Genomic DNA, 23,658 nt, shown 5'->3' with positions numbered 1-23,658 from the left:
GAAGTTTACATACACCTTAGCCAAATACATTTAAACTGTTTTTTTTCCCAATTCCTGACATTAATTCCTGACATTTAATCAGAGTAAAAATTCTCTGTCTTAGGTCAGTTAGGATCACCACTTTATTTTAAGAAAGTGAAATATCAGAATAATAGTAGAGCATGATTTATTTAAGCTTTTATTTCTTTCATCACATTCCCAGTGGGTCAGAAGTTTACATACACTCAATTCGTATTTGGTAGCATTGCCTTTAAATTGATTAACTTGGGTTAAACGTTTTGGGTAACCTTCTACAAGCTTCCCACAATAAGTTGGGTGAATTTTGTCCCATTCCTCCTGACAGAGTTGGTGTAACTGAGTCAGGTTTGTCGGCCTCCTTGCTCACACACGCTTTTTCAGTTCCACCCACGTATTTTCTATGGGATTGAGGTCAGGGCTTTGTGATATCCACTCCAATACCTTGACTTTGCTGTCCTTAAGCCATTTTGCCACGGGTCATTGTCCATTTGGAAGACCCATTTGCGACCAAGCTTTAACTTTCTGACTGATGTCTTGAGATTTTGCTTCAATATATCCACATCATTCCTTCCTCATGAAGCCATCTATTTTGTGAAGTGCACCAGTCCCTCCTGCAGCAAAGCACCCACACAACATGATGCTGCCACCCCCGTGCTTTACGGTTGGGATGGTGTTCTTCGGCTTGCAAGCCTCCCCCTTTTTCCTCCAAACATAACAATGGTCAGTATGGCCAAACAGTTCTATTTTTGTTTCATCAGACCAGAGGACATTTCTCCAAAAAGTACGATCTTTGTCCCCATGTGCAGTTGGAAACCGTAGTCTGGCTTTTTTATGGAGGTTTTGGAGCAGTGGCTTCTTCCTTGCTGAGCGGTATAGGACTTGTATAGGACTTAGGACTGTCGATATAGGACTTGTTTTATCTGTTTCCTCCAGCATCTTCACAAGGTCCCTTGCTGTTCTGGGATTGATTTGCACTTTTCACACCAAAGTACATTCATCTCTAGGAGACAGAACGTGTCTCCTTCCTGAGTGGTATGACGGCTGCGTGGTCCCATGGTGTTTATACTATTGTTTGTACAGATGAACGTGGTACCTTTAGGCGTTTGGAAATTGCTCCCAAGGATGAAACAGACTTGTGGAGGTCTACAAAATGTTTTCTGAGGTCTTGGCTGATTTTCTCATGATGTCAAGCAAAGAAGCACTGAGTTTGAAGGTCGGCCTTGAAATACATCCACAGGTACACCTCCAATTATGTCAATTAGCCTATCAGAAGCTTGTAAAGCTATGACATAATTTTCTGGAATTTTCTAAGATGTTTAAAGGCACAGTCAACTTAGTGTATGTAAACTTCTGACCCACTGTGATACAGTGAAATAATCTGTCTGTAAACAATTGTTGGAAAAATGACTTGTGTCATGCACAAAGTAGATGTCCTAACCGACTTGCCAAAACTATAGCTTGTTAACAAGAAATTTGTGGAGTGGTTGAAAAACTAGTTTTAATAACTCTGAACTAAGTGTATGTAATCTTCCGACATTAACTGTAAATCAGTGATACCTGAAAATAAATAGTCAGGGGTTAGAGTTAGGAGTCAAGAGCAGATTTAAGGGTCAAGTAATCTCGGTTGAGTCATGGTGGACACACTATGCTCCCAAGGGGTCAAAGAGTTTTACATTTAAATAAGTAATTCCTGGTTAACCCAGAACTAAAATCTCAGGTCATTTGAGATCAGGGGTTAGAGGTAAAGGTTGGAGATCAGGGGTTAGAGGTCAGGGTTGGAGGTCAGGGTTATGGTCTCACCACTTTCTAACAGCACATGCTGTGATCAGAGTATTAAAGATGGTGGTCTTTAGGAGGAGAAGCCTCAAGGCCTGTAGAGTCACATGATCAGTCCATAAGCCATTGGCTGCAGAGAGAGAGGAACACAGCTGTAATAAATGTGTGTTTGTTTCAAATGAATGTTCTAACTAAACTCACTACCTCAATGGCAGTTTAGTTATTGACAATGCTTACACTTACCTTGAAACACACTGTTGTGATGTTCATAGCAACTCTCTTCGTCTTCATCTGTAGAAAAAAGTTGTTCACCATCGCACTCTTTCAACAGAACTAGAGTATTGTATACCAGGTTATTTGAAAGAAAACACACACACACACACACAAACCTTACCTGTGAAGGTGGCATGGTGTGTCCTAATGACTCTGGCGTGGCGGCGGTGACTGACAAAGCAGCTGAATGATGCCCATTCGCTGGTCGCCACGGTTACTATGGCCACGGCGCTGCGGCCACTGTCCTGTTCCTCCCCGGCCACACTGTAGGGAGCACTGGCAGGACTCACTAGATTACCATGTCAGAGAGAACAGAGGTGTCAATTCACCAGACTGTCATACTGGAAAGGGCAAAAACAGCAAGAATTTCTCAAATGTAACATCTAGTCTAGTGTGTGTGCTGATGTGCCTACCATCTCCAGGTGACCTCCAGGTGACCTCCAAGTGACCCCTCCCCAGGTCAGTGATGACACACACCAGCAGCGTCCAGCCCACCCTCTCACCTGCCAGGTGCACTGGTGGGGCCAGGGAGGCCAACACATCACCATGTACTAGGACTGTGGTCGGGTGGAGGGGGAGAAGGAGAGGAGAAAATGACTGTAAGTCACTGTGGGTATGGGCATGATAAAAAGAGAAGGATGAAGAGTGTGAGAGTGAGCTGTAACACAGTCTCTAATGGTCTCAGGCTCTACCAGTCATTCCTGTAGTTTGTTACTCAATATATATACATCATCATTTAAGTTATTGAGAACAAAAAACAGTAGTTGATTATGCATGAGGATACTAAAGATCACTCTTGAGAGCAGCAAAAGGTGTGCTGGCAAATGACCTAGTGACCTCATGGATGGAATATTATTCATATTTTTCATAATTTCATATTTCTCTTTAAATGCCGAAAATCCAGTGTTTCTTTGTCAAACAGTTTCGATATATTTCAGTCTTCTGTGATGTATATAAAGTGTAAAATTGGGATGCAACCTCAAAATGTAATACATTACAATCTATATCTGACATGGTACAGGTGTCTTCTTCTTTAAAGCCCATAACCATGTGTGTGAGGTGTATACGTTTGTTTCAAAGTAGATTCGTTCAAGACTACCAAGAATCACTCTGCGTGACCCCGATTTAGCCCACTGCAGTAAAAGGTTAAAGACTATTAGTTAGTTAGGTAGTCAGGCAGTTTTTTAGTTAGTCAGTTTTTACTCACCAATCCAAAGGTAGAGAATAGTGAGGCGGAGGAGAATCCTATGTCGTTCTTTCATGTCTGTTGTATGTCTATGTTACTGATGAGCATCCTGCTCTATGGAGCCGTTATGCATGCGTGTGAAAGTGTGTGAGAGAGTGCATGAGTTGGGAGAGTGTTTGAGTGAGTGAGCGTGTTCTTTTGTTTGTCAGTAGCGTTCTACAGGGTGGAGACATTTCACAGCAGTGCATGGGGGGGATTATCAGCCCATAGTCATGTGATCTCACCTGCCACGGAATCTCCCCACAGATTGAGAGGGAGATTGAGAGAAGACAACGAGAGAAGGAGAGCGACCATTTCACCTCTGCTCTTTCACAGTGTCGTTTTAACTGTATCAAGTAGTGTGTCTGATAAAGTGTCTATAGTTCCGAGGTCCATAGGATCTTAATGTAGTGTACAACAGGGAGTTCGCTGGTTGTGTCTTCAACTGTGTGAGTAGGCCAGTAGTCTACCAGTAGTAGAGCAGTAGTAAACAGGTAACCACAGAGGACACCTGGAGCTCTGGGCTGTTAGATCTGAGGTAAGAGGCTGATCATATCAATCATCCCCAGAGTACACCTGCACACACACACACAAACACACATCTAATGCTCTACAGAAGCCTGGTGTTCTGGAACAAAAGAGCATCACTTCGTGAACCCCATGGTACTGTCAGGAGGCTAGTTTAGCACTGTGGATGAGATACATGGAAAGTATGTTTTCTTGCAGTGTGTGTATACAGGAGCGATGGTGGGGTTGGATATAGTATGTTAGTCTCCAGTATGTAGTGTGAGTTCTTGTGCAGGCCATGTGGATTAACCACCTGGTTTCCCCTGCTGACAGGCTAAATGCGGGCACAGGGACTGTATATATACAGTATATACAGTGGGGCAAAAAAGTATTTAGTCAGCCACCAATTGTGCAAGTTCTCCCACTTAAAAAGATGAGAGAGGCCTGTAATTTTCAGCATATGTACACTTCAACTATGACAGACAAAATGAGAAGAAAAAAATCCAGAAAATCACATTGTAGGATTTTTTATGAATTTATTTGCAAATTATGGTGGAAAATAAGTATTTGGTCACCTACAAACAAGCAAGATTTCTGGCTCTCACAGACCTGTAACTTCTTCTTTAAGAGGCTCCTCTGTCCTCCACTCGTTACCTGTATTAATGGCACCTGTTTGAACTTGTTATCAGTATAAAAGACACCTGTGCACAACCTCAAACAGTCACACTCCAAACTCCACTATGGCCAAGACCACCTACTCATTCAAGTGTTTATCTTTATTTTTACTATTGTCTACATTGTAGAATAATAGTGAAGACATCAAAACTGTGAAATAACACATATGGAATCATGTAGTACACAAAAAAGTGCTAAACAAATCAAATTATATTTTATATTTGAGATTCTTCAAAGTAGCCACCCATTGCCTTGATGACAACTTTGCACACTCTTGGCATTCTCTCAACCAGCTTCATGAGGTAGTCACCTGGAATGCATTTGTTGTTCATTTGTGGAATTTATTTCCTTCTTATTGTGTTTGAGCCAATCAGTTGTGTTGTGACAAAGTAGGGGTGGTATACAGAAGATAGCCCTATTTGGTAAAAGACCAAGTCCATATTATGGCAAGAACAGCTCGAATAAGCAAAGAGAAACGACAGTCCATCATTACTTTAAGACATGAAGGTCAGTCATTCCGTCACTCAACCCCATAGAAAATCTTTGGAGGGAGTTGAAAGTCCGTGTTCCCCAGCAACAGCCCCAAAACATCACTGCTCTAGAGGAGATCTGCATGGAGGAATGGGCCAAAATACCAGCAACAGTGTGTGAAAACCTTGTGAAGACTTACAGAAAACGTTTTACCTCTGTCATTGCCAACAAAGGGTATATAACAAAGTATTGAGATAAACTTTTGTTATTGACCAAATACTTATTTTCCACCATAATTTACAAATAAATAAATTAAAAATCCTACAATGTGATTTTCTGGATTTTTTTCTCATTTTGCCTGTCATAGTTGAAGTGTACCTATGATGAAAATTACAGGCCTCTCATCTTTTTAAGTGGGAGAACTTGCACAATTGGTGGCTGACTAAATACTTTTTTGCCCCACTGTATATGTCACTCCCTTTGGTTCCTTCCCCAGGCGTTGTTGTTTCTGTTCCAGTGTTATGTCTGTGCTTTGTTTGAGTTTCTTGTTTTATGTTGTGTTTATTTATTAAAACACTCACTCCCTGAACTTGCTTCCCGACTCTCAGTGCACATCGTCACAACGTGCCATTGGAACACAGGAGTGATGGGTGCTGATAATGGGCCTCTGTACGCCTATGTAGATATTCCATAAAAAATCTGCCGTTTCCAGCTACAATAGTCATTTACAACATTAACAATGTCTACACTGTATTTCTGATCAATTTGGTGTTATTTTAATGGACAAAATGTGCTCTTCTATCAAAAACAAGGACATTTCTAAGTGACCCCAAACTTTTGAACGGTACTGTGTGTGTGTGTGTGTGTGTGTGTGTGTGTGTGTGTGTGTGTGTGTGTGTGTGTGTGTGTGTATATATATATATAAACAGTCCTAACATCAGCCTGGAAAATACGAAGAAATACACACACACGTTTGTTTTACTATCCTTGCTGGGATCAAACAATTGATTCCCATTCAAAATCATATTTCCCTAACCTAAACCTAACTCCTAAACATAATCCCTAACCCTAACCTAAACCTAACTCCTAAACATAATCCCTAACCTAAACCTAACTCCTAAACATAATCCCTAACCCTAACCTAAACCTAACTCCTAAACATAATCCCTAACCCTAACCTAAACCTAACTCCTAAACATAATCCCTAACCCTAACCTAAACCTAACTCCTAAACATAATCCCTAACCCTAACCTAAACCTAACTCCTAAACATAATCCCTAACCCTAACCTAAACCTAACTCCTAAAAATAATCCCTAACCCTAATTGTAACCCTAAACCTAAAATAGCCTTTTTCTTTGTGGGGACCGGCAAAATGTCCCCACTTGTCCAAATGTTCCTTGTTTTACTATCCTTGTGAGGACTTCGGGTCCCCACAAGGATAGTAAAACCACACACACAAACACAAATACACACACACACACACACACACACACACACACACACACACACACACACACACACACACACACACACACACACACACACACACACACACACACACACAGCTTCTGTACTCGCGATAGAATATGGAGGCGGGAGCATGAAAGAGAAAATGAAAGCAGAGACAAAGAGCAAGGGAATGATGATGAAGCTAACATGAGGTAAACAAATACAAACATGGAATTAACCTTCATTCTAGACCTCCCCCAACTCAGGAAACAGCTGGGGTGCTAGGGAAACATGATTACTGCTTTATCGTGGTAGTGCTGAACTTACTAATGTTAAAAGTTATTTTGCTGTTTTGCAGGGCATGATTCTGTGTGGAATGAGTGTACACAGAGATGGGCAGTATTTCTGTTACATGTATTTGAAATATATATTTAAATTACTTTTAAGAATTTTGTAATTTGTATAACACTGGGCTGAACTACACTCCAATGTATTTTGTTACAAGATACTTTCGAGAGCTATATTTTGTATTTTCAAAATGCAATTTATGTTCACCATTTGGTGGCCCCCTTTCACCCTACATTGGTATCAGAAGTCTGATAGCACTATGGTGTGATGAGAGCGACCGCTAAATGAACTAACTATAAATGTACATATATTTAAAAATGAACAATTGCAAAGCATGCTGAGTATTATTTGACTGAGCTCCTCCCCGAAGAAAGCCAATAATTAATACCGAGTGTATTTTGCAGTTCATTTTGGCATGTTCATTTTCACATATACATTTACATTTTGGCCGTTCCAGAGTGACTTACTATTTACAGTCAGTGCATTTAACTAAGGTAGATAAACAACAACATATCACAGTCACAGCAAGAAAACGTTTCTGTAACTTTCACTGAGAATGTTGTTGCTGTTTGGGCCGGCTACTTGCATTTCTGTATTTTAAAATACAAAATACATGTATTTTAATAAAATACATTAAAAATACTTGTATTTTGTCGTTTATTTTGATACATTCATCTTTATGGTATTTTGTGCTTTAATTTTGTAATTGTATTTTGTCATTTTTGCCCATCGTTGAGTGTGCATTTGTGTGTCTATCCCACTTTGAACTCAGTAGCAGTATCAGATTACAATGAAAGCCCTGGACAGCTATAGTGTGACTCTTCAACCAACTATCTCTTCCACTCACTATGTTATTTGTTGACATGTAACACACTGGGCTTGCTGTCTGGGCTGTAAGTGTGTGTATCATAACAGAATAGATAGTAACCTTTACCGACCTGACCAAAATGTGAGTTGTTCAGCTTCTTGGATTTATAAAATCAGACAGAATCAATACAACATATTAACACCTCACTGTGTGAGATCCTAGATGAGATTCACTGTTACTGTTTTTAAATAACAACAACATAGCTTCTTCTTCTGTCTTCAGGTTCGAGAAAGAGCTGCTGAACATTTCAAGTCAATTCTACTGGCCTGTTGCTGTAAGCTTAGACTACACTCCTCCTGAAGTCTAATGATTGACAGATATCTACATTCTGAAAACAAACGGAATGCCAGTGCACCATTTGCTGCACTCGAGTGATCTTTAGTATCCTTATCTTTACAGTAGTCAGCCAACAACTTTTCCACCATAATGTTCTGGGTCAGGTTCTTGGTTCTGGCCCTCCTGTCTCAGGCTGGTGTGACCCAGACCTCCTCTAATCCAATCCATGCCTCTGCGCCCCCTAACCCCACTGAGGAGCAGCCTCCCTTGAATACGGGAAGCCTCTCATTCCCTTGGAGCCACCTCCGTCTTCCGGAGAACATTGTTCCGCTCCACTACCATCTCCTGCTCCACCCTAACCTCACCATACTCAGCTACATTGGTACCGTCAGGATAGAGCTCCAGGTTCAGAACAATACCAACTGGGTGGTGCTGCACAGCAAGGGGCTTCGTATCACTACGGCAACTGTGCTGGACCAGAACCTTGCTCACCTGTCAGACCAGGTAAACTACTCCCTCAGCACTAAACTATCATGCCCAGTTTCTAACAACGTTCCCACTTCTGCCTTCTCTAACAACTCTGTCTAACGACTACCGTGTGTGTGTGTGTTCCTGTTCGTGTGTGTCCTCAGGTTCTCCCTGTTCTCCACAACCCTACCCATGAGCAGGTTGCCATATTCTCTCCCAGAGTGCTCACTGGTGGGCAGAAGTACTTCCTGTTACTGGAGTTTGGGGCGGAGCTAGGAGAGGGCTTCTATGGCTTCTACAGGAGCACCTACAGAACCAGCACCGGAGAGACGCGGTACGGCATGTGTGTACTTGTGTGCGTGTGTGTATACAGTGGGGCAAAAAAGTATTTAGTCAGCCACCAATTGTGCAAGTTCTCCCACTTAAAAAGATGAGAGAGGCCTGTAATTTTCATCATAGGTAACTATGACAGACAAAATGAGGAAAAACAATCCAGAAAATCACATTGTAGGATTTTTATTTATTTATTTGCAAATGATGGTGGAAAATAAGTATTTGGTCAATAACAAAAGTTTATCTCAATACTTTGTTATATACAATTTGTTGGCAATGACAGAGGTCAAACGTTTTCTGTAAGTCTTCACAAGGTTTTCACACACTGCTGCTGGTATTTTGGCCCATTCCTCCATGCAGATCTCCTCTAGAGCAGTGATGTTTTGGGGCTGTTGCTGGGCAACATGGACTTTCAACTCCCTCCAAAGATTTTCTATGGGGTTGAGATCTGGAGACTGACTAGGCCACTCCAGGACCTTGAAATGCTTCTTACGAAGCCACTCCTTCGTTGCCCGGGCGGTGTGTTTGGGATCATTGTCATGCTGAAAGACTCAGCCACGTTTCATCTTCAATGCCCTTGCTGATGGAAGGAGGTTTTCACTCAAAATCTCATGATACATGGCCCCATTCATTCTTTCCTTTACACGGATCAGTCGTCCTGGTCCCTTTGCAGAAAAACAGCCCCAAAGCATGATGTTTCCACCCCCATGCTTCACAGTAGGTATGCTGTTCTTTGGAAGCAACTCGGCATTCTTTTCCCTCCAAACACGACGAGTTTTTACCAAAAAGTTATATTTTGGTTTCATCTGACCATATGACATTCTCCCAATCTTCTTCTGGATCATCCAAATGCTCTCTAGCAAACTTCAGACGGGCCTGGACATGTACTGGCTTAAGCAGGGGGACACGTCTGGCACTGCAGGATTTGAGTCCCTGGCGGCGTAGTGTGTTACTGATGGTAGGCTTTGTTACTTTGGTTCCAGCTCTCTGCAGGTCATTCACTAGGTCACCCCGTGTGGTTCTGGGATTTTTGCTCACCGTTCTTGTGATCATTTTGACCCCACGGGGTGAGATCTTGCGTGGAGCCCCAGATCGAGGGAGATTATCAGTGGTCTTGTATGTCTTCCATTTCCTAATAATTGCTACCACAGTTGATTTCTTCAAACCAAGCTGCTTACCTATTGCAGATTCAGTCTTCCCAGCCTGGTGCAGGTCTACAATTTTGTTTCTGGTGTCCTTTGACAGCTCTTTGGTCTTGGCCATAGTGGAGTTTGGAGTGTGACTGTTTGAGGTTGTGGACAGGTGTCTTTTATACTGATAACAAGTTCAAACAGGTGCCATTAATACAGGTAACGAGTGGAGGACAGAGGAGCCTCTTAAAGAAGAAGTTACAGGTCTGTGAGAGCCAGAAATCTTGCTTGTTTGTAGGTGACCAAATACTTATTTTCCACCATAATTTGCAAATAAATTCATTAAAAATCCTACAATGTGATTTTCTGGATTTTTTTCTCATTTTGTCTGTAGTTGCAGTGTACCTTTGATGAAAATTACAGGCCTCTCTCATCTTTTTAAGTGGGAGAACTTGCACAATTGGTGGCTGACTAAATACTTTTTTGCCCCACTGTATATCTGTGTGTGTGTGAGGTATATTAAATGTACACGGGCTCTGTGTAGGCTACCTCGCTCTCCATCTCTATGTGGGGGAGAAAGGCTGACACTCCTCATGTAAACACAGAAACAACTGGTATGAGGAGAGAGATCACATGAAACTCCTTGTATTTTCTCTTTCTCTCTCGCCATTCCACCATCCCTCCTATCTCCCCTACCTCTATCTCTCCAGGACCCTGGCCTCCACTCATTTTGAGCCAACCAGTGCGCGGATGGCGTTTCCCTGTTTTGATGAGCCTAGCTTCAAGGCTAACTACTCCATCAGTATCAGGAGAAGCCCAGCACACACCGCCCTGTCCAACATGCCTGTAGTGAGTAAACACACACACACACCATGGTGGAGATGTAAGACAACATGGTGGCAGGCAGATCATAGTGTGTTAGTGTACAGTGCCTTCAGAAAATATTCACACCACTTGACTTTTCCCACATTTTGTGTTACAGCCTGGATTTAAAATAGATTAAATTGAGATTTTTTTTTCTCCATTGGCCAACACACAATACCCCAAAAATTTCAAAGTGGAATTATGTGCAATGTACTACAAAAAAGCTGAAATGTTTGAGTCAATAGGTATTCATCCCCTTTTTATGGCAAGCCTAAATACGTTCAGGTGTAAAAATGTGCTTAAAAAAATCCCATAATAATTTACATGAATTCCAAGTGTTATGTTTGGGCAAATCCAATACTACACATTATTGAGTACCACTCTTCATATGTTCAAGCATAGTGGTGGCTGCATCATGTTATGAGTATGCTTGTAATCATTAAGGACTGCAGAGCTTTTCAGGATAAAAAATAAATGGAATGGAGCTAAGCAAAGGCAAAATCCTAGAGGAAAACCTGGTTCAGTCTGCTTTCCACCAAAACACTGGGAGATTAATTCACCTTTCAGCAGGACAATAACCTAAAACACAAGGCCAAATCTACACTGGAGTTGCTTACAAGAAGACAGATAATGTTGAAGAGAGGCTGGATTACAGTTTTGACATAAATCAGCTTGAAAATCAATGGCAAGACTTGAAAATCGTTGTCTATCAATGATCAACAACCAATTTGACAGAGCTTGAAGAATTTTTAAAAGAATAATGGGCAAATATTGTACAATCCAGGTGAGCAAAGCTCTTAGAGACCTACCCGAAAGACCCACAGCTGTAATCACTGCCAAAGGGGATTCTAACATGTATTGACTCAGCGGTGTGAATACTTATGTAAATGAGATATTTCTGTATTTCATTTGAAATAAATTAGCAAACATTTCTAAAAACATGTTTTCACTTTATAGGGTATTGTGTGTAGACGGCTGAGAAAAATTCAATTCATCCATTTTGAATTCAGGCTCTATCACAACAACATGTGGAATAAGTTAAGTGGTATGAATACTTTCTGAAGGCACCGAACATTACAATGTGTGTGTCTGCATGTGTGTGTGTTTTCCCTCTAGGAGCAGACAGTGGTCCTGGATGATGGACTAATGGAGGATCATTTTGCTGTGAGTGTGAGGATGAGCTCCTATCTGGTGGCCTTCATCGTGTGTGACTTCAGATCTGTCAGCGCAACAACTGCCTCAGGGGTCAAGGTAGGTATGACTGGGGCAGGGGTGTGTATGTGGGTGTGTGTACATGTATGTATGTGCAATGTGTGTGTGTATGATTTCAGAACATGACTTTAATAATGTTTCAGGTTTCTGTCTATGCTGCTCCTGAGAAATGGGAGCAGACCCATTACGCTCTCAAGGCTGCAGTCAAACTATTGGAGTTCTACGAGAAATACTTCAACATCAGCTACCCACTACCTAAACAAGGTAACTAAATATATCAATATCAGCTACCCACTACCTAAACAAGGTAACTAAATATATCAATATCAGCTACCCACTACCTAAACAAGGTAACTAAATATATCAATATCAACTATATCAATATCAACTACCCTCTACCTAAACAAGGTAACTAAATATATCAATATCAGCTACCCACTACCTAAACAAGGTAACTAAATATATCAATATCAGCTACCCACTACCTAAACAAGGTAACTAAATATATCAATATCAGCTACCCACTACCTAAACAAGGTAACTAAATATATCAATATCAGCTACCCACTACCTAAACAAGGTAACTAAATATATCAATATCAGCTACCCACTACCTAAACAAGGTACTGAAATATATCAATATCAGCTACCCACTACCTAAACAAGGTACTGAAATATATCAACATCAGCTACCCACTACCTAAACAAGGTACTGAAATATATCAACATCAGCTACCCACTACCTAAACAAGGTAACTAAATATATCAATATCAGCTACCCACTACCTAAACAAGGTAACTAAATATATCAATATCAGCTACCCACTACCTAAACAAGGTACTGAATATATCAATATCAGCTACCCACTACCTAAACAAGGTAACTAAATATATCAATATCAGCTACCCACTACCTAAACAAGGTAACTAAATATATCAATATCAGCTACCCACTACCTAAACAAGGTAACTAAATATATCAATATCAGCTACCCACTACCTAAACAAGGTAACTAAATATATCAATATCAACTACCCATTACCTAAACAAGGTAACTAAATATATCAATATCAGCTACCCACTACCTAAACAAGGTAACTAAATATATCAATATCAGCTACCCACTACCTAAACAAGGTACTGAAATATATCAACATCAGCTACCCACTACCTAAACAAGGTACTGAAATATATCAACATCAGCTACCCACTACCTAAACAAGGTACTGAAATATATCAACATCAGCTACCCACTACCTAAACAAGGTAACTAAATATATCAATATCAGCTACCCACTACCTAAACAAGGTAACTAAATATATCAATATCAGCTACCCACTACCTAAACAAGGTACTGAATATATCAATATCAGCTACCCACTACCTAAACAAGGTAACTAAATATATCAATATCAGCTACCCACTACCTAAACAAGGTAACTAAATATATCAATATCAGCTACCCACTACCTAAACAAGGTAACTAAATATATCAATATCAGCTACCCACTACCTAAACAAGGTAACTAAATACTTCAATATCAACTACCCTCTTCCTAAACAAGGTAACTAAATATATCAATATCAACTACCCACTACCTAAACAAGGTAACTAAATACTTCAATATCATCTACCCTCTTCCTAAACAATGTACTGACATATATCAATATCAGCTACCCACTACCTAAACAAGGTAACTAAATATATCAATATCAACTACCCACTACCTAAACAAGGTAACTAAATATATCAATATCAACTACCCATTACCAAACAAGGTAACTAAATATATCAATATCAACTACCCACTACCTAAACAAGGTAACTAAATATATCAATATCAGCTACCCACTACCTAAACAAGGTAACTAAATATATCAATATCAGCTACCCACTACCTAAACAAGGTACTGAAATATATCAATATCAGCTACCCACTACCTAAACAAGGTAACTAAATATATCAATATCAGCTACCCACTACCTAAACAAGGTACTGAAATATATCAATATCAACTACCCACTACCTAAACAAGGTAACTAAATATATCAATATCAGCTACCCACTACCTAAACAAGGTACTGAAATATATCAATATCAGCTACCCACTACCTAAACAAGGTACTGAATATATCAATATCAGCTACCCACTACCTAAACAAGGTAACTAAATATATATCAATATCAGCTAAATATATCAATATCAACTACCCACTACCTAAACAAGGTACTGAATATATCAATATCAGCTACCCACTACCTAAACAAGGTAACTAAATATATCAATATCAGCTACCCACTACCTAAACAAGGTAACTAAATATATCAATATCAGCTAAATATACTTCAATATCACTACCTAAAACAAGGTAACTAAATATATCAATATCAGCTACCCACTACCTAAACAAGGTAACTAAATATATCAATATCAACTACCCATTACCTAAACAAGGTAACTAAATATATCAATATCAGCTACCCACTACCTAAACAAGGTAACTAAATATATCAATATCAGCTACCCACTACCTAAACAAGGTACTGAAATATATCAACATCAGCTACCCACTACCTAAACAAGGTACTGAAATATATCAACATCAGCTACCCACTACCTAAACAAGGTACTGAAATATATCAACATCAGCTACCCACTACCTAAACAAGGTAACTAAATATATCAATATCAGCTACCCACTACCTAAACAAGGTAACTAAATATATCAATATCAGCTACCCACTACCTAAACAAGGTACTGAATATATCAATATCAGCTACCCACTACCTAAACAAGGTAACTAAATACTTCAATATCATCTACCCACTACCTAAACAAGGTAACTAAATATATCAATATCAACTACCCATTACCTAAACAATGTAACTAAATACTTCAATATCAACTACCCACTACCTAAACAAGGTAACTAAATATATCAATATCAACTACCCTTTACCTAAACAAGATAACTAAATATATCAATATCAACTACCCACTACCTAAACAAGGTAACTATATACTTCAATATCATCTACTCTCTTCCTAAACAATGTACTGAAATATATCAATATCAGCTACCCATTACCTAAACAAGGTAACTAAATATATCAGTATCAACTACCCACTACCTAAACAAGGTAACTAAATATATCAATATAAACTGCCCACTACCTAAACAAGGTAACTAAATATATCAATATCAACTACCCATTACCTAAACAAGGTAACTAAATACTTCAATATCAACTACCTACTACCTAAACAAGGTAACTAAATATATCAATATCAGCTACCCACTACCTAAACAAGGTACTGAAATATATCAATATCAGCTACCCACTACCTAAACAAGGTAACTAAATATATCAATATCAGCTACCCACTACCTAAACAAGGTACTGAAATATATCAATATCAACTACCCACTACCTAAACAAGGTAACTAAATATATCAATATCAGCTACCCACTACATAAACAAGGTACTGAAATATATCAATATCAGCTACCCACTACCTAAACAAGGTACTGAATATATCAATATCAGCTACCCACTACCTAAACAAGGTACTGAAATATATCAATATCAACTACCCACTACCTAAACAAGGTAACTAAATATATCAATATCAACTACCCATTACCTAAACAAGGTAACTAAATATATCAATATCAACTACCCACTACCTAAACAAGGTACTGAAATATATCAATATCAACTACCCACTACCTAAACAAGGTACTGAAATATATCAATATCAGCTACCCACTACCTAAACAAGGTACTGAAATATATCAATATCAGCTACCCACTACCTAAACAAGGTACTGAAATATATCAATATCAGCTACCCACTACCTAAACAAGGTACTGAAATATATCAATATCAACTACCCACTACCTAAACAAGGTAACTAAATATATCAATATCAACTACCCACTACCTAAACAAGGTAACTAAATATATCAATATCAACTACCCACTACCTAAACAAGGTAACTAAATATATCAATATCAACTACCCACTACCTAAACAAGGTAACTAAATATATCAATATCCACTACCCATTACCTAAACAAGATAACTAAATATATCAATATCAACTACCCACTACCTAAACAAGGTAATTATATCCATCAATATCAACTACAAACTGCCTAAAAAAGGCACTGAAATATATCAATATCATCTACCCACTACGTAAAACAAGGTAACTAAATATATCAATATAATCTACCCACCACCTAAACATTGTACTGAAATACATCAATATCAGCTACCCACTACCTAAACAAGGTAACTAAATATATCAATATCAACTACCCACTACCTAAACAAGGTAACTAAATACATCAATATCAACTACAAACTGCCTAAACAAGGCACTGAAATATATCAATATCATCTACCCACTACCTAAACAAGGTAACTAAATATATCAATATCATCAATCCTCTTCCTAAACAAGGTAACTAAATACTTCAATATCAACTACCCTCTTCCTAAACAAGGTAACTAAATATATCAATATCAACTACCCACTACCTAAACAAGGTAACTAAATACTTCAATATCATCTACCCTCTTCCTAAACAATGTACTGAAATATATCAATATCATCTACCCACTACGTAAAACAAGGTAACTAAATATATCAATATAATCTACCCACCACCTAAACATTGTACTGAAATACATCAATATCAGCTACCCACTACCTAAACAAGGTAACTAAATATATCAATATCAACTACCCACTACCTAAACAAGGTACTGAATATATCAATATCAACTACCTACTACCTAAACAACATAACTAAATACTACAATATCAACTACCCACTACCTAAACAAGGTAACTAAATATATCAATATCAACTACCCTCTACCTAAACAAGGTAACTAAATATATCAATATCAACTACCCACTACCTAAACAAGGTAACTAAATACTTCAATATCATCTACCCACTACCTAAACAAGGTAACTAAATACTTCAATATCAACTACCCACTACCTAAACAAGGTAACTAAATATATCAATATCAACTACCCACTACCTAAACAAGGTAACTAAATATATCAATATCAACTACCCACTACCTAAACAAGGTAACTAAATATATCAATATCAACTACCCATTACCTAAACAAGGTAACTAAATACTTCAATATCAACTACCCACTACCTAAACAAGGTAACTAAATATATCAATATCAACTACCCTTTACCTAAACAAGGTAACTAAATACTTCAATATCAACTACCCACTACCTAAACAAGGTAACTAAATACTTCAATATCAACTACCCACTACCTAAACAAGGTAACTAAATACTTCAATATCAACTACCCACTACCTAAACAAGGCAACTATACTGAACAAAAATATAAACGCAAAATGTAAAGTTTTGGTCCCATGTTTCATGAGCTTAAATAAAAGATCCTAGAAATGTTCCATAAGCACAAAAAATGTTCATGGCAAGTATGTTCATTTGAACCAGTTTGCTGCAGCAGGAAAAGAATTGTACAGCAACAGGAAATGGGAATTATAATTCATGTACATTTTGGTAGGGGTTCATACATTTTTCGTAAGGGAAAATCAAGTCAGACATTTTTAAGTGGAAATTACAAACTTTAGAAGCCTTTTTAAACCGCAAATACTACAAGTTCTCCTGCAACAGGGTGATCAAATTAAGATCCTACATCTGTTTCTATTATTTTGAATGCTAGATAATGAATAAAATGATTTAATGTATTATATAGATCAATAAAAACAAAGAAAGCTATTATTTTTACTAGTATAATGTGTGTTTCTCAGTTTTATGTCATTGGTGTTATCACATTGAACGTAACTGATTACAAAAATATCAAGTTCCACAATTCAAGTTTTATTAATCGTATGTAAGGTGAACACATGGTATACACCTTCCAACAACATGCTTACTTGCAGGATCCTTGTTTACGATGCAACAACAATAATAAATAATAAAATATAAGAATATGATCATAAAGTAATTGGCTCAGTAGAATATAATAAATATTTCAGCATCACTATAATACAGGAAGGCAGTATCTAGCAATCTAACAAGAGTATGATAGCATTTGTGATGTGTATCATGAATGAGCGTGAGCGTGTGTGTGTGTGTGTATGTGTGTGTATGTGTGTGTGTGTGTGTGTGTGTGTGTGTGTGTGTGTGTGTGTGTGTGTGTGTGTGTGTATCTGGATGAGTGTACACATGAATGAGTGCAAATATACAAGGGCTTTGAGCATTCTCTCCAGTGGCAAACTGTTATTGGGGGAGGGATATTAAAAAAATGTATTAGCTAAAGCTACCCTTTTAGTATGTCATCAATTTGAGGCTTCCATCCCTCTGATAAGTTGGTGTGTGTAAATCTGAAGTGTCACTTAGTGTTAGTCAATTAAAATGAAGTGGAAATAACATTGTGAGCAAAATTATTAATCACATCCCTTTAGTAAATGTCTTTTAACGGTTTGATGGCCTTAGATTTGAGCATTTAAGGCCTGCATTTCAAAAAATCCTAATTTATCTAAAATGTCTCATTGGTGTTACCATCATTGACCTTACAACTGCTACTGGTGTCACAATGTTATCATAATTGTACACATTATTTAAGTCATTAAGCTACCATATTGGTTATATTAGAATGGGAAGATGTACCCAAATACATTTCAATACAAATCTAGAAAAATGTAACATTTTTCCAAAATGCCTTGCCCAAAGGCCACCGTAATTCAAGAACAACCCAGTTGCTTAAACAAGACAATCATTCTAAAGTTACTGCCTGCCTCCTCCTCCAGACCTGGTGGCTATCCCAGACTTTCAGTCCGGAGCAATGGAGAACTGGGGTCTGATCACCTTCAGAGAGACGAGCCTGCTCTACGACCCCACCACCTCCTCAGCCTCCGATAGGCTCTGGGTTACCAAGGTGATCGCCCATGAGCTCGCCCACCAGGTAAGAGTCAGACAGGTTAAGTTCACAGTGTAGAACAGGAAGTAGCCAGTCATGGCAATGATTTTAATTTGATATAATATGACTACAATGACATGAAGAGGGATTAAAAGTGATGCCATGAACCTCTGGATTCTTCAGGAAGTTTATCTGCACTGGAAGACAAATGGAACTCCTCTCTTCTCTTGACATCTCTCATTGTCTGTCCTCTCCTGCCTGCCTGCCTGCCTGTCTGCCTGTCTGTCTGTCTGTCTGTCTGTCTGTCTGTCTGTCTGTCTGTCTGTCTGTCTGTCTGTCTGTCTGTCTGTCTGTCTGTCTGTCTGTCTGTCTGTCTGTCTGTCTGTCTGTCTGTCTGTCTGTCTGTCAGTGGTTTGGGAACCTGGTGACCATGAAGTGGTGGAATGACATCTGGCTGAATGAGGGCTTCGCCACGTACATGGAGTACATCTCAGTGGACACCACATACCCCAAACTCAGAGTGGTATGATCCTGTTACTCACTTGTTGTAGGCATCCCTGGCCCGAGTTCATAATATGAATGTTCCAAATGATCTAGACATGTCCCTGAGGGAAATTCTTGTTGAAATTGTGCCTTTTTAATCTCTTAGGAGGACTATCTTCTGGACACCTGCTTCGTTGCTATTGGTCGAGACTCTCTAAACTCCTCCCGCCCCATCTCCAGTGTAGCTGAAAGCCCTACACAGATTAAAGAGATGTTCGACACAGTATCCTACAATAAGGTAGAAAAACACGCATACACACAAGCACACGTTTTCTATTTCATAGCTTTCATCAACCCTGTCTTTACTTCAAATGAGGGAGTAAGGATTCATGTCTAAAGTATTGGATCAGGCCCCCAGTGTTGATGTACTTTGTTGTTTGTTCCACCAGGGGGCATGTGTCCTGCACATGCTAAGACACTACCTGACTGACCAAGTGTTCCAGATTGGAATCATGCGTTACCTTCGCAGGTACAGCTACAGCAACGCTCGCAACCAGGACCTGTGGGACAGCCTGGCCAACGTTCGTAGATCGATCAAATGATACATCATTTTTTGATCCCTGCAGGCTGCTTTAGTATGTAAATGTGAACTGCTGTGTTGTTGTTCTCAGACATGTTCAGAAGAGGAGTTCACTTCTGGAGGACACTGCTACAGCAACAGCCAGTCAGCTAAGAACGGAGTAAACACACCTCTCTGTACATAACAGTACATTACATTACAAGACCAACAGTCTGACCATTACAAACAGGTGTAAAAGTCTCACCACTGATTTAACTGTGTGATGTTTACCTGTGGGTGTGGTTTTGATGTGTGTGTCAGTACCTGTACGCTGGGGAGCACCTGGACCTGACGACCATGATGAACACCTGGACGCTGCAGACAGGTGTGCCTTTGGTAACGGTTGCTAGACAGGGGTCTCGTCTGGTGCTGAAACAGGAGAGGTTCCTGAGGACAACACATCCGTCTGATCCAGCATGGCCCAGCCTGCAGCAGGGGTAAACACACACACACTCACACACTCACTCTGATGGTCAGGTGTTGTGAGGTCACATTCCTGCACCTCATCTCTCCCCTCTCTGATCTCTGTGTGTTAGGTACCTGTGGCACATCCCTCTGACATACAGGACTGACACCTCAACTAGCATTCACAGACACCTCATGACTACACTCACAGGTAAGACGCCTCATGACCACACTCACAGGTAGGACACCTACTGACCACACTCACAGGTAGGACACCTACTGACCACACTCACAGGTAAGACGCCTCCTGACCACGCTCACAGGTAGGACACCTACTGACCACACTCACAGGTAGGACACCTACTGACCACGCTCACAGGTAGGACACCTACTGACCACACTCACAGGGAATATAATTGCTTTTTCTCTCCTCAGTGTGGAGCTTGCTGTGGAGTTGATTGACTGGTTGTTTCACTAAATGATTGATTGCTGTGTCTCTCCTCTCCTCAGACAGTGTGGAGGTGGGGGAGGAGGTGGGATGGGTGAAGGTGAATGTGGACATGGCTGGTTATTACCTGGTCCACTATGATGGTCCAGGCTGGGACGACTTGATACAACTACTGAAGGACAACCACACAGCTCTCAGCTTCATGGACAGAACACACCTCATACACAACGCCTTCCAACTCACCACGTAAGAGACCTGTGTGTGTGTGTGTGTGTGTGTGTGTGTGTGTGTCCATGCGATTATGTGAATAGACAACACAAACACTCTTTTGTTTCTGACATCATCTCTCTATAATATTTCTATAGAGCAGGTCGGCTGTCACTCGATAAAGCCTTGGACCTCATTGGTTACCTGCGATCAGAGAGTCACACTGTGCCCCTCCTCCAAGGGTTGGCCTACCTGGAAGCCTTCTACAGGATGGTGGAGAGGATGGACATACCTGACCTCACACAAAACCTCAGTGTAGGGCACATACACATAAAATATAAAATAAATCTCAAACATTCTGGTTCAATTACATGAAGTTTGAGTTGGGTATCTGTGTGTGTTTTCTGTAGACGTACATCCTGTGGTATTTCCGTGGTGTGATTGACCGTCAGACGTGGAGCGACAAGGGCTCTGTGTCTGAGAGGCGGCTGAGGTCGGAGCTCCTCTCTCTGGCCTGCCATCTAGGAGACCTCCCCTGTCTGGAGCAGGCCCAGCGCAGCTTCACACACTGGCTGGACTCCAACAGCACACTCAGGTCTGTCTTTCTTACGGTCTGTCAGCTATTTGATAGAGTAGTTACATCCCATGGACAGCAACATACAGTACTTTGTTCAATCCCTGACCCAATCAAAGGTGCAAACTTTTCCTGACTGCAGAAGTAAACCATGTCCTGTCTGTGCCTCTCCCTCCACCAGCCTGCCTGCAGATGTGACAGAGACAGTGTATTCAGTAGGGGCCCAGGAGGACAGTGGCTGGGCGTCTCTCCTCCACATATACACTCTCTCCCTCTCAGAGACACACAAACACAAGATCCTCTCTGCCCTGGCCAGCAGCAGAGACACAAACAAACTACACAGGTACGTATAGTCTTCTATACTCTATACTGTCAATTAAATTCAATATATGACCTTACATTGTGTGTGTGTGTGTGTGTGTGTGTGTGTGTGTGTGTGTGTGTGTGTGTGTGTGTGTGTGTGTGTGTGTGTGTGTGTGTGTGTGTGTGTGTGTGTGTGTGTGTGTGTGTGTGTGTACCCCAGGTTGTTGGAGCTGGGTCTAGAGGGGAGGTGATCCGTACCCAGGACCTGGACTCCCTCATCGTCATGGTAGCCAGGAACCCCAAGGGACATCATCTGGCCTGGAGCTGCGTCCAGAAATACTGGAGCACCCTGGTGGACAAGTAGGTGGTAGAGAGGGAGAGGGAAAGGGAGGGGCTGGGAGAGAGGGGGTGGAAGAGAGAGGGAGAGAGAAATGAACACTCAGGAGGAGAGATAGTGGGAGTCTATCCCTGTGGTAGAGAATGAGAGAGGGAAAGGGAGAAAGATGAACTGATAAACTGGCACGTGGGTGAAAAAGTAGGTATTAGTTGACCAGCAGTCCCATAGCCTGGGTGCTTTAGCCAACCTGTGATGTTTCCTCTTGTTTCTACCATGCAGGTTCCAGTTGGGATCGTTCTCTATTAGAAACATCATCATCGGCACCACAGGCCAGTTCTTCTCAACAGAGGAACTCACTGAGGTGAGATGATTGATCTGTTAGTGGCAATATCATTCTCAACAACTAGACCCTGACCCTGAAAATGTATTGTATCAGTAGCAATGTATGAGCAAGGGTGTGTGTGTCCCAAAGCCCACGGCCATGCTTACCAAGAGTGTGTGTGTACCCTAGGTGCGTGTATTCTTTGAGTCGATCCATGAGCAGGCGTCTCAGCTGAGAGTCACTCAGGTTGCCATGGACAACATCCAGAAGAACATCCTCTGGTTGCAAAGAAACCTGGGAACTCTGAGGAGCTGGCTGGACCAACAGATAGACTGAAGAGAGAAAGGGGGAGGGGGGAGAGGGGTGGGGAGAGAGAGAGAGCAATAGAAAATGAGCTTGGAGTTTTTTAAAGCTTAATTAGAGCTTTGAATTTTAATTATGAATATTTGTGGGATAATTGAGTGTACAGTGCCTTGCGAAAGTATTCGGCCCCCTTGAACTTTGCGACCTTTTGCCACATTTCAGGCTTCAAACATAAAGATATAAAACTGTATTTTTTTGTGAAGAATCAACAACAAGTGGGACACAATCATGAAGTGGAACGACATTTATTGGATATTTCAAACTTTTTTACAAATCAAAAACTGAAAAATTGGGCGTGCAAAATTATTCAGCCCCTTTACTTTCAGTGCAGCAAACTCTCTCCAGAAGTTCAGTGAGGATCTCTGAATGATCCAATGTTGACCTAAATGACTAATGATGATAAATACAATCCACCTGTGTGTAATCAAGTCTCCGTATCAATGCACCTGCACTGTGATAGTCTCAGAGGTCCGTTAAAAGCGCAGAGAGCATCATGAAGAACAAGGAACACACCAGGCAGGTCCGAGATACTGTTGTGAAGAAGTTTAAAGGCGGATTTGGATACAAAAAGATTTCCCAAGCTTTAAACATCCCAAGGAGCACTGTGCAAGCGATAATATTGAAATGGAAGGAGTATCAGACCACTGCAAATCTACCAAGACCTGGCCGTCCCTCTAAACTTTCAGCTCATACAAGGAGAAGACTGATCAGAGATGCAGCCAAGAGGCCCATGATCACTCTGGATGAACTGCAGAG

The 23,658-nt window shown here is 40.3% G+C and overlaps 1 protein-coding gene across 1 annotated transcript; it reads left to right on the top strand.

Moving 5' to 3' along the window:
• The first annotated feature begins 6,489 nt into the window (after nucleotides 1-6,489).
• Nucleotides 6,490-23,075, top strand: LOC112262804 (endoplasmic reticulum aminopeptidase 2). The gene is given in 21 exon segments (XM_042331496.1): nucleotides 6,490-6,608; nucleotides 7,835-8,392; nucleotides 8,521-8,690; nucleotides 10,530-10,668; nucleotides 11,800-11,934; nucleotides 12,039-12,159; nucleotides 18,732-18,886; nucleotides 19,251-19,364; nucleotides 19,491-19,622; nucleotides 19,774-19,905; nucleotides 19,996-20,064; nucleotides 20,205-20,380; nucleotides 20,480-20,559; nucleotides 20,859-21,042; nucleotides 21,162-21,318; nucleotides 21,414-21,598; nucleotides 21,759-21,920; nucleotides 22,101-22,123; nucleotides 22,126-22,240; nucleotides 22,497-22,578; nucleotides 22,729-23,075. Coding segments are annotated over 20 exon segments (2,832 nt in total). The 5' UTR covers nucleotides 6,490-6,608; nucleotides 7,835-8,038; the 3' UTR covers nucleotides 22,876-23,075.
• The last annotated feature ends 583 nt before the right edge of the window (nucleotides 23,076-23,658 follow it).

The sequence above is a fragment of the Oncorhynchus tshawytscha genome, linkage group LG12, assembly GCF_018296145.1.
Source record: "Oncorhynchus tshawytscha isolate Ot180627B linkage group LG12, Otsh_v2.0, whole genome shotgun sequence".
In the NCBI taxonomy this organism is placed as follows: Eukaryota; Metazoa; Chordata; class Actinopteri; order Salmoniformes; family Salmonidae; genus Oncorhynchus; species Oncorhynchus tshawytscha.
The sequence above is the reverse complement of the archived record's forward strand: the minus strand, read 5'-3'. Positions and strand labels throughout refer to the sequence as shown.